The 17,597-nt window shown below is 58.6% G+C and overlaps 1 protein-coding gene across 8 annotated transcripts in view; it reads right to left on the reverse strand.

The window, feature by feature from the left end:
* The window catches only part of GSE1 (Gse1 coiled-coil protein), a 414,880-nt gene that overhangs the window by 43,418 nt on the left and 353,865 nt on the right, over window positions 1–17,597 (reverse strand). For 2 of the 8 annotated variants that reach the window (XM_059667165.1, XM_059667162.1), the window contains exon 1: window positions 11,512–11,715. The exons of the other annotated variants lie outside the window; for them this stretch is intronic. In XM_059667165.1, coding sequence (XP_059523148.1) covers window positions 11,512–11,518 — 7 coding nt within the window. In that variant the 5' untranslated portion in view covers window positions 11,519–11,715. Of the gene's footprint in view, window positions 1–11,511; window positions 11,716–17,597 lie in introns of those variants that run through there. 8 annotated transcript variants of the gene reach the window in all.

Consider the following 17,597-nt stretch of genomic DNA (forward strand, 5'->3'; position numbering starts at 1 on the left):
GGGCGGGCCTGCTGGAACCCCCGGGCGTTTTCCTGGAACCCACCTTGCCCTGTGTTCTACAGAACAGACCCCGCGGGGGGCACGCTGTCCGAGGCTCCCGACAGCCGGGGTTTAAAACGCGGAGGCGGCCCCCCCCCCACCATTGACCGGGGGCCGCTCCTGCTCCCTCCGCCACCCCACAGTGGAGGAGCCTTATTAATCAGCACTCAGCCTCCCTCTCTCCCTCCCTCCCGGCCTCCCGTGGACCCCATAATTACCACTTCCTTTCATCCCTGCTCTTCCCGGCTCCAGACCTCAGGCCTGCTCCCTCCATGCTCTGTAATTACAAGCTAATAGCTGAGATGAATTTTCTGCTGGCTCCCGGTTCAAGCACCAATCCGCCCCTGCCCCTGACGGCTCCCCCTGGGGTAATTACACCCCGCGAGGCTGGGCCCAGCGGGGGCTTCACTTTCGGGCCGGTGCGCAATCTGGACTTGCATTCTCTAATCACCCCTCTTGGTAATTTTTCATTACCGCAGAAAGAAATGTTTGTGAACAAATAGAGGGCGTCCCCCCCTGGCTCGGGGCCCCTGTGCCCCCACCTAAAGGGGGATGCTTCTGCAGCCGTAAGGCCGGGGCACCCCGTACAGACCAGGCAGGAGGCTGTGCGGTGCCACGTGACCTCAGGAGCATGAGTGGCTTCATAATAAATTCATTATTGTATTTGCCTTCGGGTGCTCCGCGCTCACTCGCACGAAACAATTTTTCTTGGGGGTGGGGGCGGAGTCGGGAGAGCGGGGAAGGTCCTCTTGCTCCCGGATGCACAGGGGTGGCCTGCCGAGGCCTTCATGTTCCTTTTCTACTGAGGACACCCCCTCAGGCTGTAGGTGTCTAAGGGGATGGGGGCCTTTTTCTTGCCCTGAGTCCCTGACCTGGAATTACTCCCCAAGGCTAATGCCCCGAGTAGCTGGCAGGCTGAGCCAAGGCCCTCCACGACTGCTGGGGCAGGGGAAGGCCCAGCAGATGGCCTGGATCCTGACCTGGAACAAGAGAGAAGGACCCAGAGAACATAAGAGGGGGAGGAGGAAGAGGAAAGAAGGGAGGGGGAGGGCGGAGGGGGAGGGGGCGGAGAAAGGAGGGAGGTGGAGAGAGAAAAGGGAGGGAGGCCAGTCTGTGTGTCTGCATGGGACCCTGGCCCAGGAGTGAAATGAATAACAAGGCCGTTCATTTTACAACAAGGTTGCCATCCTCCCTGTGGCGCAGACCTGTCACTCAGCAGCATTTATTAAGTCACTACAGATGCTGAAGGCAGGAGCTTGTGAGCAGACAGTGTCTGCCAGACCCTAATCAATGAGAATGGGAGCCCACCTCCAGGAGCAAGGCCACCCCCCCAGAGCGGGCGCCACAGGGTGAGCTGTTCGCAAAGCCAATTCTGGGGTCACCAGGGAACCGTGAGTGGGTTTGGCCCAGGCCCCAGGATGCCCTCACAGCTGCAACAAATGGGGGTTGATGGGGGCAACATTTGAGCTTTCGGGAGAGACCCCTAGGGTGTCACTCAATGTGAGTGTACCCGTGGGAGGGGGGAGAAGGAGAGGGGCAGGCAGAGGAGGGAAGGGCAGATCCACAGGTCTCAGGCCCCAGGCGGCTTCACGGTGGGAGGTGTCCTGGGTAGGAGCCACAAAGTGGGCGGCAATGACAGTGATGGGCACAGGGTTGGCGCCCAGGGCAGCCTGCCCGCTGCCAGAGGCCTCCAAGGACAGCCTAGGGGTTGAGGTTCAAGGCCACAGATGACTGGGAGTCCCAGAGGTTCCGGTGGAGGCGAAGGGTGGAAGTCAGGCAACAGATGGCAGCGACATTTGACAGATTATTCTAAGCTGTTGCGTCTGGAGAAGCCTGGGCAGGACAGATGAAGGGCTCAGAGCAGCGCGGGGATGGCAGGGCCATCCTGGGAGGGGTGGGAAGAGGCAGAAACCCGCAGCCACTGGGGACTGGAAGGGCCTGCAGCCTCGAGGAAGAGAACAATAAAGATAAGAAAAGGCTGAGAGACCAGGTCATTGTTGCAGCCCAGCATCCTGAACCCCCGGGAGCCATTCCCTGGGAGCCATTCCCTGACAACAGTTGCTCATTCTGGAACACTTTGCCCCGAGCATCAGCCACCCTCCATAATAAGGCCATGAACAGACCCCAGCAGACGGGGGTCAGGCAAGCTACCCAGAGTCACACTGCTGAACCCAGAGAGCCAAGAACTGATCCCAGTTGGCCCGATTCCCACCCGTCCATCACCCCTGCATCTAACGTGCTGGGTTCAGCGGTCCCAGGGCCAAGGAGCCCCCAACCATGAGTGTATCCTGCCTCTTACCCCACTCTACAGAGGGGTAAACCAAGGCTGGGAGAGAGAGGGCCACACCCTTGTCTAAGGTGGCATGCTAAGAGGCTGAGGAGCCGGGATGGGAACCCAGTTTTCCTTGCTGAACTAGAATTGTCCTTTTAAAAATGAGAGGACATTGGAAAGGACCCCCCACCCGCCCCTACACACACCGAGGGCAGACCCCAGTCCTGTGAGAGCGCCCACCTATGCACTGCCCCCAGTTTACAGGTGGCACCAGTGAGAATTAGAGATGACACAAAGCCAGGCAGTAAGATGAAGACCTGGCCGTGGGACCCCCCCCCGCCCCGCCCCCCCGATCCCCACATTCCTGCCTCAATCCATGCTGGAGCCACAGAAGGCCTAGGACACAACCTGGCAGTGACCCGGTGTGAGCTTGTGGCACCTGAGCTAACCAGGCCACCTCCAAGCAGAGCCTCGCTCACAAAGAAGCCCTTTCAGTGACTCCGGAGGTGCGGAGTGCAGGAAGCGGGTGGGGGTGGGGGGGTCAAAGGTGTCCAATGCAGACGAGAGGTCCCAAGGGAGAGGAGCCCAACCTGGCCAGGAGGTGGACACTGAATGTCTCCCAGTTACCACAGAGCTGCTGGCAGGCCAGGGCCAGCAGGTAGGGAAGCAGGCCAGGAGGGCAGGGGCCGAGGGCAGGGGCCGGGGCCAGGTCCTCACTATAACCTGACTGGCCAGTCCCAGGCCCCCCACTTCTTGCTTTTTCCCTGCAGAGGAGGCTGGGCCCAGGAATCGGAGTTCAAACAGCTCCTGCCCGACCCTCTGAAAGAAGCCATTCTAGCGGAGAGCAGTGCAGTGTACCTGTCGGAAGAGCACTGTGCCTCTGATACTGAGTGCAGGCTGACAGACGCTGTCTGTGGCTGTGTGGCGGGGCATTCTCCACCTGGCTCCCAGCCCTCAGGTGCTCAGCGGCAGAACAGGGACCAGCATGCACACCAGCCACATCCTCACAGGTGACGAGACTCAACGTGGAAAAGGGTGCCGTCTGCATCCCTGTTCGGGCAGCTGGGAGCTTTAGAATCCCAAGGGCAGGCACCCCCAGGAGTGAGGCGGGGACTGGATCACTGGTCAGAAAACCTGCCAGAGATCCATTTGCTGCCTGACCCCTACTAGGCTTCTCGGCAGGGACGTCAGGTCACTGAATGGCCCAGCCCCCGTTTCTAGTATTCCAGAGCGGGGAGACCAGCCGGGAGAAGGCAGGGAAGGCTCAGCGGGCCTCCCTTTACCCACAGATCTTTTTTTATTTGGCCTGAAGTGATGTTGTTTAAGTGCAAATCAATGGAAAACATTTTAAAACAGAAAATTTCAAGTTAAAATGAAGATTTCCAGTTTCTCTTGAAAAATCAGAAACCACAAAACCATGACCTGGAGAGTGGCAGTTGTCCCTTAGTCTGTCCCTAGGTTTCCAGCCCCGCCACTCCCTAGCACCTCTGCCGGTCTGCCTGCTCAATGCCAGGCGGCCTCGCCAGCTCCGAAACCCTTCGTGGGCTCAGGCAATGAGCAGCAGCTGGAGGAACTTAATACACTACACCAGCCGGGACCCTCAGCTCACATGTCAACACCCGAATTCAGTCCAGATTCAGGAGGAAGAGGTCATCACCTCCACCCTCAGCCTTGGGGGTGAGGTCCATCAGGCGGGAGGCCGTGCTCCTGGCACGTGCCAAGCACAGGTGGGTGTCGCCTGAATCAAAGCCAGTTCACTCAGCCCGGCCAGCATGGCTCAGTGGTTGGGCACCGACCTATGAACCAGGAGGTCACGGTTCGATTCCCAGCCATGCATGGCACATGCCCGGGTTGTGAGCTCGATCCCCAGTGGGGGTCCTGCAGGAGGCAGCAAATCAATGATTCTCTCCCATCATTGATGTTTCTATCTATCTCTCCTCCCCGCCTATCTGAAATTAGTAAAGAAGAATATATATATATATATATTTTTTTTAAGGCAGTTCATTCAAGCAAGGACCGAACTCAAATTATAAAATGGTTTTTGCTTTTGCCAAAAGATCCATTCTCAAGATGGTTTGCAGACCAGACCTCTCACCAGAAAAATACTCCTACTGAATTAATTCTGTATATAGTTTTACTAAGTTCACAGAAGCCCACCTGTAAACCCCATGGATATGTGAGGCATCCATGAACCCAGGTTACAGACTCCTATAACATGGATTCTTTACATATCAAACCCCGAGTATTAACACCCTCTCCTAACATGTTCTGCCCAGGCTGAGTGCATACAGGGTATCAAAGGTAAGATTCAGAAAACTCTAAGTTTTCATGATGTTTCTTCACCTGGGCTCATCTACCGTCTTCAAAGCCCTGGGTACTGTGCCCACATCAGTAACTGTCCCACTAAAGAAAAACCAACTACGCTCTAGCCAAAACGGGCTGCGGAACAGAGCCATCCCGGCAAAGCTTGCATAACAGACACAAACGATGAGTTGTGAGCTCCTTAGTCCCAACTGTGCCACAGGCCCAGCAGGCTGGTCAGTCACCTTCTTCTGGCCACAACAGTCTGTCACCAGTTGCCAAGGTCTAAATAATTCTGGACTCTGCTCAAAAATAAACAAACACCCCCCTTTAGCTCCAACTGGGAACTTGTAAGGTTCCAGTAACACTGGCAGGATGTTCAGATCCGAAAGCGGTCTCACAGGTGCCGCTCCAGGAGGTGTAACCAAATGCTCTCGGATCATACCTCAGAGCTACCCAGTCCACCCCAAGACCTGCTGTGGATGCAAAAAAGGCCTCAAGCACGGAACTTACTGGATGCAGGGGTTTCTTCCCTCTTGGAATCCGTGGAGGCCCCATTAGCCAGCATGGGGCAGGTCAATAAAGGTCTGGGGGACTGGCTGCGGGTGGGCAGGCAATGCATCCCCACAACTGCTCCTGGAGCACCCGGCAGCTTCCTCAAGCCTTCCCACCTGCTTCTCTTCTCCGAACCCGTGAACCTGCCCACGCGGGCCTGTGAGGGGCGTTGCCACCAATGGTACAGACACCGTTGGTAGCTGTGAAACGAAAGCCTGAAGTCCACGGAGGGCCCTGGCTGCAGAAACCCTGGCACCCCACTGACACCCCACCAGACACAGGGCAGCCGGGGAGAGGAACACAGTTCTACCAGATCCAACTGGGGAACCAGCTAGTTAGTTAAAATGCACTCCCTGTGTCTGTCAAGCTCAGGGTCTGGCATCCCCACTAAGGAGCCCTTCTTAGTCTTATAAAGTTCTGTAAGGCATATATTTAGGCCTAACTTTTTGCAACAGGCTGTTTTCACTTATATGTTAAAAAAAAAAAAAAAAAGAGGCCTGAGGGTCAGTCTCCAAAACACAACCTCAGCCCACACCTTGGCTCCCCATGAGGGCCCATGCAGGGTCCAGGAGAAATTCTTTAAGAGCCGGAGGCCGAGGGCAGAGTGGGGCCAATGTGGAGCCTCAGTTCTGTCCCCATACCCTGGTCAGGTGGCAGGGGATGATCAGAGCCCCTCATCCTCTGCGCGGAAGTCCCTCCAGTGATCCCATCTGACCAATTTGGGACACTAGTCAGTTTTACCCGTATTTAACTTTGTGAGCATAGCAGCGGCCATGTCTCGTGAGTCCTCATATAGTAAAAGTGAGTAGGGAAAAGCCACACATCACAGGCAAAAAAGTTACAAAACTGCACTCCAAGAACAGGGGGAATTCAGTAGGATGAATCCACTCATCCCTTGGTTTTCCATTCTCTCTCTCCTGCTACCAGCTGTCTGACTTCAGGCAGGAAGAGGAGCCCCATGGGACCCCCATTTCTCCTAGCTAGTGGCTATGGGGATGATCCTGACCTTGAAAGTCAGACCCATCTCAAGGGCGGATGAAACAGGGAGTGAGGCTACCACCTCCGGAGTATACACAACAGCCCGGCACCTCTAGGGACAGAGAGGGACATGCCCACCCCGTCACTATATCCCGAGGACAACTCAACCCAGATCAAGACCTGCCCTGGCCTATACAGCCACACCCTGGCACTGCATCACACGAAGGCATTTGTCCCTCTAGTTACCAAAGGGCTGAGTGGCATGTCAGGGTGCCCAGGACCTCAGGAGTGAAGACTGCAGTTAGTACGAAGAGGTGTCTGTCTGCCCCTGCCGGCAGGCCTCCCCCCCTCTTCGGCTTGACACACAGATTTCCCTTCAGGACGGCTTAACCTGTCCCACATCAATACTGCCCTGACCAACGCTCATGATCAATTTCTTTTATTGTTGCCGGTGGCCACACACCTACACTCTGAGCACAGGAAGGGCAGAGCTGGGGGAGGGGCAGTCACGTGAAAAAGTGCCTCCCTCCTCCCAGACCCAGGGTGCAACCACCAAGGTGGCTGGAAAAGGTATGTGTGCACGGGCACGTGCAAGCGTGTTTGCACATGTATGGTTTTGAGACCCTGGCAGCAGGGGAGGCCCCAGCAGGGGCTTATTTGGCACCTTGAGCCTTTGGGTCTTGGTGGGAAAAGTGGCAGCAGCCCCTCCCCACTCCAACACTGCAAGGTGCAGGGTCAGGGGCACGGGTAGTCTTCTGGGATTTTTAAGTTAAAGTCCCAGGATAGTAGAGTCACGGAGGACAAGGATGAACTGTCAGCCCTCCACATTGGCAGACCCGAACCCATGAATGCAGAGAAGGCCTCTATCCCCATCGTACAGATGGGACACAGCTGGGAGGATTGTTCCGGCAGGAGGGTCTATGTCATCATTTGTCCCTGCGGGATGCCCCCACCCAGCTCTGGCAGCCTCAAGGCCACTACAACGTGCAATTCCTCATGCACATGTCAAGTTCTCCAGCTGGAGGAACCGGTTCCAGAATCAGAAGGCCTGGCCAGCACGCCAGACAGACACAGAAGCCACCCATCCAAATATAACTCTGCACTTGAAGGCCCTTTAAGAAAGGCTTCGGCTCACCTGGGCCAGGTAAGCAGCATTACCGTCAGGCTTTTACCTCCAGTTCATACAAAGGCCAGAGCCATCCAGTGACCTGGCAATGGGTTGTGGGTAATCAGAAGTCTCCATGCCCACTGTGTTTTTCCACAGCCTCCCCTAGCTAAGCGAGGGTGCCTGGTCGCAAGGGGATGTTTACTCTAGCTCACTGGATTGCCCCAATCAATTCTGGGGTAAAAAGGGCAGATTCTGGCTTCCCAGGTGAGAAACCACTTACGCCTCCCCAGAGCAAAAGGCCCTTGTAGCTCAGCTTCTGACTGCAGTCACCTGGGGCGGGGGCTTATAAATACAGACACCTGTGCCCCACCCCCTAAAAATTCAAGCCTAATTGGTCACAAGTCCAGCCTGGCCTGGGGTTCCCCAGGTGATTTTGAAGTACAGCCAAGAATAAACACTCCTTTCTCAGTTAAAAGTCACCTGTCAGAAACCCCCAAACCCCACTGGAGCCCCACAAAGCCTCAGGTTCAGCCAGCTCTCCTTTTTTCCACAGATGCTCGCTTGCAAACCCTCTGCCCTCCCCTTACCGCCCTCCCACTTTCCTTTCAGTAGCTCCCCGCCCCCCCCCCCAACTTGAACTTGGGAACCTGCTCAGAGCACCAGGAAGGGAGGGCTGGGACAGGGACCCCTGGGATTTGGAGCTGACTGGAAAATTCCAGATAGAGAAGCAGCTTGAGCAAGGACGTGGCCAGGACCACGAGTCTGAAGGCCTGTGGTTTCACCCGGCAGGCGCAAGCGAAAAGGCTGGTGGGGGCAGAAGCTGCAGACTGGAGATTAAAGTGCCCCAGGACAGTTCTGGCAGGTGTGCAAAGGGCCACCCTGGACACACTCCTGTGTTATCTGTCTGTACACCTCCCAGCAGCCAGTGCAGACTGGGCTCATAGGAGGCACTCGATAAATTCTCACCGACAACAACACTCTGAAACGTCATCTCCCGCCTGTGGCCACAGCTGGGGAGAAAGACCAGCACGGGGAAGTGAAGCCAGCGACCCACATGCTTTCCGCAAGAGGGGAGAAATTCAAGCTAGAAGGGTGGTCTTCAGCGCAGTGATCGCACTGAAATGTCACCCAAAATGTGGGTCCCTGCAGGTTAAAAACACAGCTCTCCTGGCACCAGGGGAGGGGGTAGGTGGCCTCAGGCGGCCCTGTGGCTTGGAGACTGCTGTGTTGCCATAACAGAGGCAATTAACGTGCTACCACCCAACCCCAGCCTGGTGTGGACTTCAAGTAACCCAGGCCGGGGACTCCAAGCCTTCAGATGGGGCCAGGAAAAACCGGCCTTGCTAGCTGACTCCACAAGCCCCTACGAGTTCCTGGGGCAAGCAGAGAGGCAGCAGCCACGTCTTGCTCACCTTCGTTCTTTTGGCAAAGTAGGTAGGAGCTGTCAGTACCACCCCTTGAGTAGGGGCCAGGGCCCAGAGGCCCCTCCTCTTTCAGAGCAGGGGAAGGGGAACACCTCAGAGGGCTGGGGAGGTCTCCAGCTTGGAGATGCAGGCCACAGGTCGGCCACAGAGAGGTGCTAGATAGACTCTGCTCCGGTTCATCTGGCCAGACGTGCTGAGCCCAGAGGCAGGCGGCTTCTACGCTGAAACCACAAGGCTCTCTTCGACCTGTTTGTAGCTCCTGAACTTCCCCCAGAGACAGGGAAGTCATTGGCAGCTAGAGGCCTGCCCGGGCGGACAGTTTTGCAAAGGTCATTGGAGCTCCCAAAGGAGCCCAATTCTTGCTGTGAGCTCTGGCGCTGGCCCCCCTGCGCCTGGGCCTCAGTTTGCTCATCTGTCAGGGGACTGGTTCTAGGCCCAGTCTGTGCATTAGAGTCACCTGGGGAGCTTTGAGAACATCCCCTCTGGCTTAACTAGGTTTGGGGAGATGTGGTCACCGGCCGTTTCAGAAAACCAAGCTGGGGGATCTATAAACCCTTTTCAACACTGACAAGCTAGGATTCTGAAAGCTGTCGCCTACAGGTCAGGACGTGTGCTGTGGAGAACAGCCTGTTGCCTTGTTCGGAAACTGGCCCCACAGATATGACTGTGACTGGAACCAGGACAGGCCGCCTAAGGTGGGGCTGACCCCAGGTCCCACCTGGCTGCTCACCGGCCCCAGGGCTCACAGAAAGACAACTACCAAGTGTCAAAACTCTGGCTGGTTCTAGCTGCCCCCTTTCCCCTCCTTGATGCAGCCTTCTCCTTCCAGACAAAGCGACAAAAGTCCCCCCTCTCCCCTCCCCCCCACCCGCAGAGGCCATCAGCGCCCCACACCCCCTCCCCCCAGAGCTCAGGGCTTCGCTGGTCCAGGCCGTTGTGACTTATCAGTGTAGTTGCTTTGGTAGAGACAGCCTCCTAGGTGCTTCCTAGTCCTCCTGGGCGGGGTGGCAACTCCCCAGCGCAGAGAGCAGCTGGGATGACACACAGCTGCCAGTCGGAGCCCGCACCCTGGGCCCCCTCACCTGTGGCGTGGCCGGGCTGAGTCAGGTGGCAGCCTGTGCCTCAGGTTCCGCCGTCCTTGCAGGTGGAGGTGGCCCGTAAACACAGGGTGAGCCACACTTTGCGTGCCCCAAGCTTAAGTAACATGGAGGGATGTCCAGAGACCGGCTGCTCACCTGCGCCCCCCTTCAGAGCAACCCCCCACCCCTTGCCTTTTAAGAATCCCAGGGGAGAAGGCCCAAGTAGCCAACTGGGTACATATCTCAGTGTCCCACCAAGACCTTCAGCCCCGCCATCCAGTCTCCTGGAAACTGAGGTAGGCCAGGAGCGTCCCACCCAGAGTCCACTAAGCCTTTTGTGCCAGCGCCTTTCACAAAAGGAGCCCTTTTTTTCATGTGGTGGTCCCGCTTTCTGTTTCCAAATCCTAACCTGTGTGGCCCCCCGGATAAGGCACTGCAGGGGTTAACAAGGGTTTAATGTATTTAGACGCACTCTGGAGACAAAGGCTAGTTTACAAACAAGAGCCAAATCGACTCAACACCGGCTGTATGCCACCACCCAGCTGGGGGCCGGCAGGTGCTCCGGGCCAGGCACACAGCCCTTAAAACGTAAAGGGCAGCGCTCCAGCAAGGGGCCCCCAGCCCACCACGTGAAGGGGGCCAGGGCCCTCCGCCCCATTAAGTGGGGGTGGGCCGCATCCCTCCCCCCAGCCAAGAAACCCTTTTCCCCACGACCTGAGCCTGGAGCCCAAGTGATCCCCTTCCCCCGCGCCCCCGCCCTCCCCAACCCGAAGCTCGGGAGGAGGAGGGGAGCGGGAGCCGGAAGGGGAAGGTGGGAGGGCAAGACCAACGCCCGCTCCGCCTCCACGAAGGGAATTTAATTAGCCTGCTGGAGAGGCAGGCGGGCGGCCGAGGAGGTGTCTCTGGTGCTGCAATATAATTGAATCGGCTCCACTCGGTCGGGCCGTTCGCCGCCCATCAGCACAGCCGCCGGCCCGGGAGGGCTGGGGGCGGGGAGGCGCATCCAGGCGGAGCAGGAAGGGCTGGGAAGGGAAAAAGGGCAGTGCGAGTGGGGGGCGGCGGATGCAATCACCCTCCCACCTCCGAGGCCGGGCAGCCATCTTCGGCGAGGGAAGGGGCAGGGAACCGCTCCAATGAGGCGGGGAGAAGGGAGGAGAAAAGTGGCCGTCCCGGGCGCGCCCTAGGGAGGCAGGGCGTGGGGGTCGGAGACCGGGAGGCTGCAGTCCCGCCCTCCAGGCGGTCTCCTCACTCCACGGCGAGGGGGAGGGGAGCCAGACAAAAACCTAAACCGCGAGGCCCCAGCCGGCGAACCGCTTCTCCCCCCGTACCCCCCTCCCCACACGCAGCCGCCGTCAGCACCTGCCGCGGGCCCCCCCTTGTCCCCTCCCCCGCCGCCGCCGCAAAGTTTTCACTCCGGCTCCCGAGTGTCGACAGCTCACCCACAGCCCTCCCGCCCCCCACAGCTACCCGCTCGCCCTTAGGCGCCCCTCACCGAACGCAGCCACCAAGCTTGCGCCCCGCGGTGGCCCGTGGCCCCGCCTGGAGCCAGGCCGCCCAGGCTACGACCCGCGGCGGGTGGGGGCCTCTGGTCGCCTGCCCGCCCGCTCCCTCTTATCAAGGCTCACACTCCAGGGGAAGTTGCCCGGGAGCCGTTGGCGGCCACCCCCGCGGAACCCGCAAACTTGGAGAGGAGACGCTAGGGGACGTGGGGAGACCCCCCCCACCCCCGCCCCCTGCCCTGCACGCTGCTCTCACCTTTCATACCAGGGCCCCGCAGCTCTGCCTCGGCTGACACATGCTGGAGCCACCGTCGTCCAGTGTTTGTCTAAACTGCTTATCTCACCCCGGGCTGCTCGGCGGCGGCGGCGGCGGCTCGGGCCGCTGGGGAGGTGGAGCTTCCGGGGCCCAGGCCAAGAAACACCTGCTGCTGTCGCGGCTGCCGAGGACACACCCAAGCACAACGCCGCCCACTCCCGGGCCACAGGCTCGCTCCCGGCTCCCTGACCTCAGCCAGCGGGAGGTGTCGGGTTTCAGCCGCAAACACATGCGCGCGCGCGCACCGACGGGCGCCGGGTACACTCGCGCGGGCGCACACCCCTCCCTAACCAGGCTGGCCAGGTGAGCCGAGGACACCAGCAGGTAGGGGAAGTGCCACCCTCAGGTTCCCGGGAGCCCCTGGCTCGACTGCTCAGAGATGTCCAAGACCAGCCACTGGGTTCCAGAAGTGGGGAGCAGTCACTTCCAACAAGCCCGCTGCTGGAGCAGAGCCCTTGCGGGTCTTGTGACTGCGTCCCCGGCGCCTAGAACAGTGCCTGGTACAATGGGCGAACGGATAAACTCACATGCTCTGCAGTGCAACTTTGGTGGCGTGTTGGCAAGGGGAGGGGCACAAGATAGGCTGGATACATTTATCCCCACCCCACCCCCAAATGCGTGACCTTGTTGCCCCACCATGAAAGGGTTGAATGTTCAAGAATTTGGCCTCTGCGCCTTACTCTCAAAATTCTAGGAACTACCCCCTCTCCTGTGTTTTTTTTAAAAAAATAATTTTTTAAATCATCACCCGAGTGTATTTCTTTCCCATTGATTTCTAGAGAAAGTGGAAGTGACGGAGGAGGGGGAGTAAGAAACATCCAGTCCAGACACATCAATGAGTTGTCTCCCGCAGGCGCCCCACCAGGGCTGGGGAACCCGCGAGGTTGCCCTTGTCCCGGGATCGAACCCGCGACTCTTAGGTCTGCGGGGGTCCGCGCTCTAACCATTGAGCAACCGGCCAGGGCACCCCCCCTCCCCGTCTTACGTAACTTTTGGGAAGGCCACAATGTCCTCGCGGCCGAAGAGTCCACGGAGGCGCCGCTCAACCAGAGGGATCATTAAGTAGCTGGGGTTGCGGTCAGAGGCGAGGCCGTCCGCCTCCAGAAACTGGCACGACCCACTGGGCCTCTGGCCCCAGCGCAGCACCTCCCTATTCCTGGCACCCCCGCACCCTACCTCACCCAGGCACTTGACAGACTGGAATGACTCAGGGAGCGTCCTGAAATTCCTAGGCACCCACAGGCGGCACAGCGGAAGACTGCGGGCCTCGGCCTCCCGGTCCCCGGACTCCGCCCCGCCCCCACCGTTGGCTAGCGCCGCCCGCGAGCTAGGAGTCCCCTCACCCCCATCCCCGCGCCGCCCGCGTCTCCAGGAAGCGCCTGGTTAATGCCGCAGACTTCCCGCGGCGATCCCGACCTCCGCGTATTCCAGCGCCCCGGGCTCTGACCCCGAGTGCGTCCGCAGCTCTCAGCGATGCTCCGATGCCCCCGGGTCTCCTCGTACAACCTCCTTTGAAAACCCTCTGATCTACAACTTTCATACTTTTAAGCTGGGAGACAAACAAGTACACCCCCGCCCCCCAAGCGGCCGCCCAAGCGCCGCGCTGCGGGTTTCAACTTTCCGCGCCCGGTGCCAGCCCGCGCTTCTGCCAGCCCCAAACCTGCCCCGGGACATGCCCGCGCCGCACTTGGCAGGAGCTCATGCTGCCGTCCCCGCGGGCCCAACCACCCCCGCTCTCCTCCCTCCCTCCCTCCCTCTCCCCGCGCCAGCCCGGATTGCGACGGGAGGGAGCGCTGGGCGCCTGCCACCCCCCATCCATCTGTTCCCGATGACGCTGGCGGGCCTGGAGCATTGGGGCCCAAGCCAGCGCGGTGCAGAACCCGCCGGCGTGCCCGTTGCTGGGCGAGGGGCAAGACCCTGACGGACGCACCCAAGCTGCCCACTTCCCTGGTCCACACCTTAGACCAAGTGCATGCTGGGGCACTTGGGAGTGGGGGCGCACACGGTCGGACTCCCGCCTTGCACAAGGCTCCTGGCCGACCACAAACGAAAAGGGAAACGGACTCGCGAGGCCGGACTGGGGGGCCGTTACTAGCTCCTACCTGCGGGCTCCGGCCAGCCCTGACCCGGCGCGGGAAGAGCGCTTCCCCTTCATCACCCACCTCGCTCTTTTGGGTCTTGGCCTTCTCTTGATGCTTTTATTTACCCACCACACGGTGTCTCCGCAGCGCGGCCTCCGGTAATTTATACCCTGCAATGGCCGGCAGATTCACCGCGGCCAGAGTGGAGGGGGAGGGGTGCCTCCATCCCCGCGGAGAGTCAAGGGGGGGGGAGGGGGGGAAGGATGGGAGGAAGACGTTGGGAGGCAATTCCTACTGCTAGGCTATTTCCTTAAAAACAAAATTAAAACCCTATGGGTCGTTTCCAATCCTCTCCAACCAGGACTACAGTTCGCGGGGGGGAGGGGAGTAACATGCAAATGAACAACTCGCACCTGGCCCGGTGTTTCCTCTTTGCCTTGTCCCCAGGTCAGTACACCTAGGCCCAACCTCCCCCCACCTGGACACGATGCTCCCACTTATCTCCTTTAATCCCTGGGGAGGCCTTGGTAGGGAGAGGAGTCGATTCTTCCACCTGTTTGAGGATGACCACAATGGCCAAGCAAGTTTGTGGGGCGGGGACGCTGCGGGTTATCATTTAGCTAATTTTTGGAGCTGGCAGATCCCTCCCTTCCTTGTAGACATCTGGTTCCACTGGATTGAGAGACGGGTGGTCGGATCCCGTTTCACAGTTGAGGAAATTGGGGCCGAGAGTTGCTCCAGGTCACGTGCGCACGGGTACCCAGGGAGCTGCCTGTGCCTGGAGCTGCTCACACCTGGAGTCTTCCCTACCCAGCTCGGCCGCCAGAGGCAGTGGGATGCTGCAGGAACCCCCAGCGACCGCTAGGGGGCATTAGCGAGCCGGTGTGCGCGCCTTGCCCAGAAAATGCTGGCGGCCACTGGCTGGCTGGCACAGGGGAGATGGATGACACTCACTGTCTGTACGCCAGGCCCAAGGAAATTAGTAATCCGGGAGCAAGGCCTCCGAGTTCAAGGGTGGGAATTGCTCCCCTGCAGCCCGCGCGCTCCTAGCTAACGAGGTTTGTAGCTTGACTCCTAATTTCCCTCAACTGGGGGCTCAGGCTGGCTGCCCTCCATTTCCCTCCAGGCATGTTCCTTCTCCTCTCTCCTCAGCAGCTCCCACCTTGCAGCTAGCCCTGAGTCCTTTCTGGTCAAAGCACTCTCTCCTGGACCTTCTCCCTCATTTCCATTTGCCTGGAAACCTGACAGAGAAACAAGGTTTTGGATGAAAGGGCAGGTGCTGGGGGGCCAGTCATACGGGGGGGCTGTGAGTACATCTCCAGGAGCAGGGACACCTGTTTACCAGGGTCCTGCTTCCTCTGTGCCAGAGGCAACAGGATGCTGGTACGTGCTTTCCCGCACCCCAGACCCCTACCATCCTGAGCTGTGCCTCCTAGAGCAGGAAGAAGTCATCCAAAAGCCCTCACCTGGCTCTGAGCACCTACCCAGGTGGACCCCTGCAAAATCCAGCCCCGCCTCCATGAGCCCTGGGACCTGTGAAACTTACAAGTCCTACATGATGAGAAAGCCCTCAGGATAAGCCCCCTTGGGAACTGAAAAAGGGGCCTCTGATATGTATGCCCAGAAAGGATCTGATTAGGGAGGCCTGTAACCAAGACGGAGGGCATGTAGTTTGCTCAACAAATGTGGACTCTGTTGGCAGGAGCCTTCCCAGATACAGAACTGAAAGTGCCAGGTTGGCCTCAGCTGCCCAAAAAGACTAGCAGTGGTTCTCAACCTTCCTAACGCCGCGACCCTTTAATACAGTTCCTCATGTTGTGGTGACCCCCAATGTCATTGTTACAAATTGAACATAATTAAAGCATAGTGATTAATCACAAAAACAATATGTAATTATATATGTGTTTTCTGATGGTCTTAGGCGACCCCTGTGAAAGGGTCATTCGACCCCCAAAGGGGTCGCGACCCACAGGTTGAGAACCGCTCGACTAGGGCAAGAGGCAGGAGGTGCTGACAGATGGGGCATTTAGAGGCAGCAAGAAAGACAGGTGATTTGGCGACTTAACCCATCACCACCACCACCACCTGGGCACCTACCTAACCAGGTGAGATTCGTAGGAGAGTAGACACTATCTGTGACTGTCCCCGCACTGAGTCCCAGTACAGGTGGGATGGGCCCTGGATACCCCAGGGAAGGGAATCCTGCGTCCTGCTCTTTATCCTCTGCGTCCTTTTGGGATTAGCAGGGCTCACAATCTGTGTTCTCCGCTCTCACTAGCTGTTCCTAGCACATAAGGACTGCACGTCACCTTTCCATCATGACCTCAGCCACTTCCTTCAGCACCTGGATCTGCAGATCAGCGCCAGGGACCTGGACTCCAGTGTGGGTAGGTAGGGAAGATCCCTTCTGCCATTTACCAGGCACCTGCCATGTGCCCAGGCTCTTCACCTCATGTCACTCCATCCTCAGAGGCCCTGCAAGGTGGCCGGCATGACCTCCATTACAAAGCCCAGTGAGGAGACCTGAAAAGGTAATTAACTGGCCCAGGACACACAAATTCGAGCCATGCCAGACCCAGACCCTGACTGTCCACCTATACCGGGCACCGACTCTAACAACTTGCTGCAGGTAGACCTGGTAGCGGTGTTACAGGTCTCAAAGCGTTTTCAGGTCTAAGACCCTCTTTGGGGAACATCTCCAGCAGCTGCCCCAGTGTCCGAAAATCATTCTCCCTTCTGGGGGATTGTGGGGATCCATCACTCAGAGCCTGGCACCCCCACATTTGCACAGCTCCTCTCTCTGAGTGGTCCACCCACTCCAAGGCTACCAGCCCCACCCAGGGGAGCCACATCCAGAGGGTAACCCCCCGCCCCCCAGAGCTGAGTGGCAGGGGGTCTGCCCAGTGCCCTCCTTCCTGCACAGCGGCCAAACCCCCACCACTTATATTCCTGGGTCCTCTTTCTCATTCCAGCAGCTATCAATGGCCCAGAAATCCTCTCCATTCTTCAAAGCTGGGCTTAAATCTTATCTCTTCCAAGAAGGTTTTTCCCATCCCGCCTCTGGAACTCATCTCTCCAGCTGCAGAGTCCCACTCTTAGATAGTGATCACACAGTGCTGTGGGTCCCACGGGTCTCAGATAATGGTGTGCGTGTGTGCGTGCATGTGAAATAGACTCCCAGGCCACCCGTCGGAGCTACTGTCTGGGTTCAACAAGCTGTGCGGGGGAGTGTCCGGGCTGCGCTGGGATTGTTGGAGCCCCAGGTTCCACCCACCCCCGTGAGTTAGTGGGTGCTCTAGTCTCATAGCTGTGACACAGCCCCAGCCACCAGGCAGAACTGCTGAATGGATACATGGAGGGAGAGAACCATGGCCGAGGGGAGAACAGAGACCCTCCCTCACGGGGCCTGCCCTCCTTGGGGAGGAGCCAGATCCTCCAGCAGGCTGGGGGCCACAGCCAGGCCTGGCACAGGGGTGGGGGGGTGGGGGGTACCCACACCTTCTCAGCCACTCTCCAGTAGCCAAGGTCACCTCCAGGGGAGCAGGCAAGGTTCAGGCCTGGCAATCCCTTGGATGAGGACACAGGCCTTTGCCTCTTAACCCCTGGCCGCCCCAACACTTCCTGCCCTTTCAGCACTGCTCCCAAGCTGCACCCAGCACCCAGCTGCACTCCTTTACAATCAGTTAACAGCTGTTTTGCATAGATTTTCAATTCTAATTGCCTTGCTTTGTGAGCACCGCTGAGCCGAGCCTGGGTGAATGGGGAAGCCGCAGCACGGCTAGAAAGCTGGCGGGAGGGGCGGAGGGAGACACTTTAGAGGCACTAAAAGGAAGTCAGTGTGTGCCAGGCCGGCTGCTCTTATTTTTTTTAAATAAGAAAAGAATTCCCCTGCCACTAACTGCCCCTGCCCCAGCTCCTGCCTCTCCCGTTGGAACCCGGAATCTG

Source organism: Myotis daubentonii, chromosome 15 (genome assembly GCF_963259705.1).
Source record: "Myotis daubentonii chromosome 15, mMyoDau2.1, whole genome shotgun sequence".
Taxonomy (NCBI): Eukaryota; Metazoa; Chordata; class Mammalia; order Chiroptera; family Vespertilionidae; genus Myotis; species Myotis daubentonii.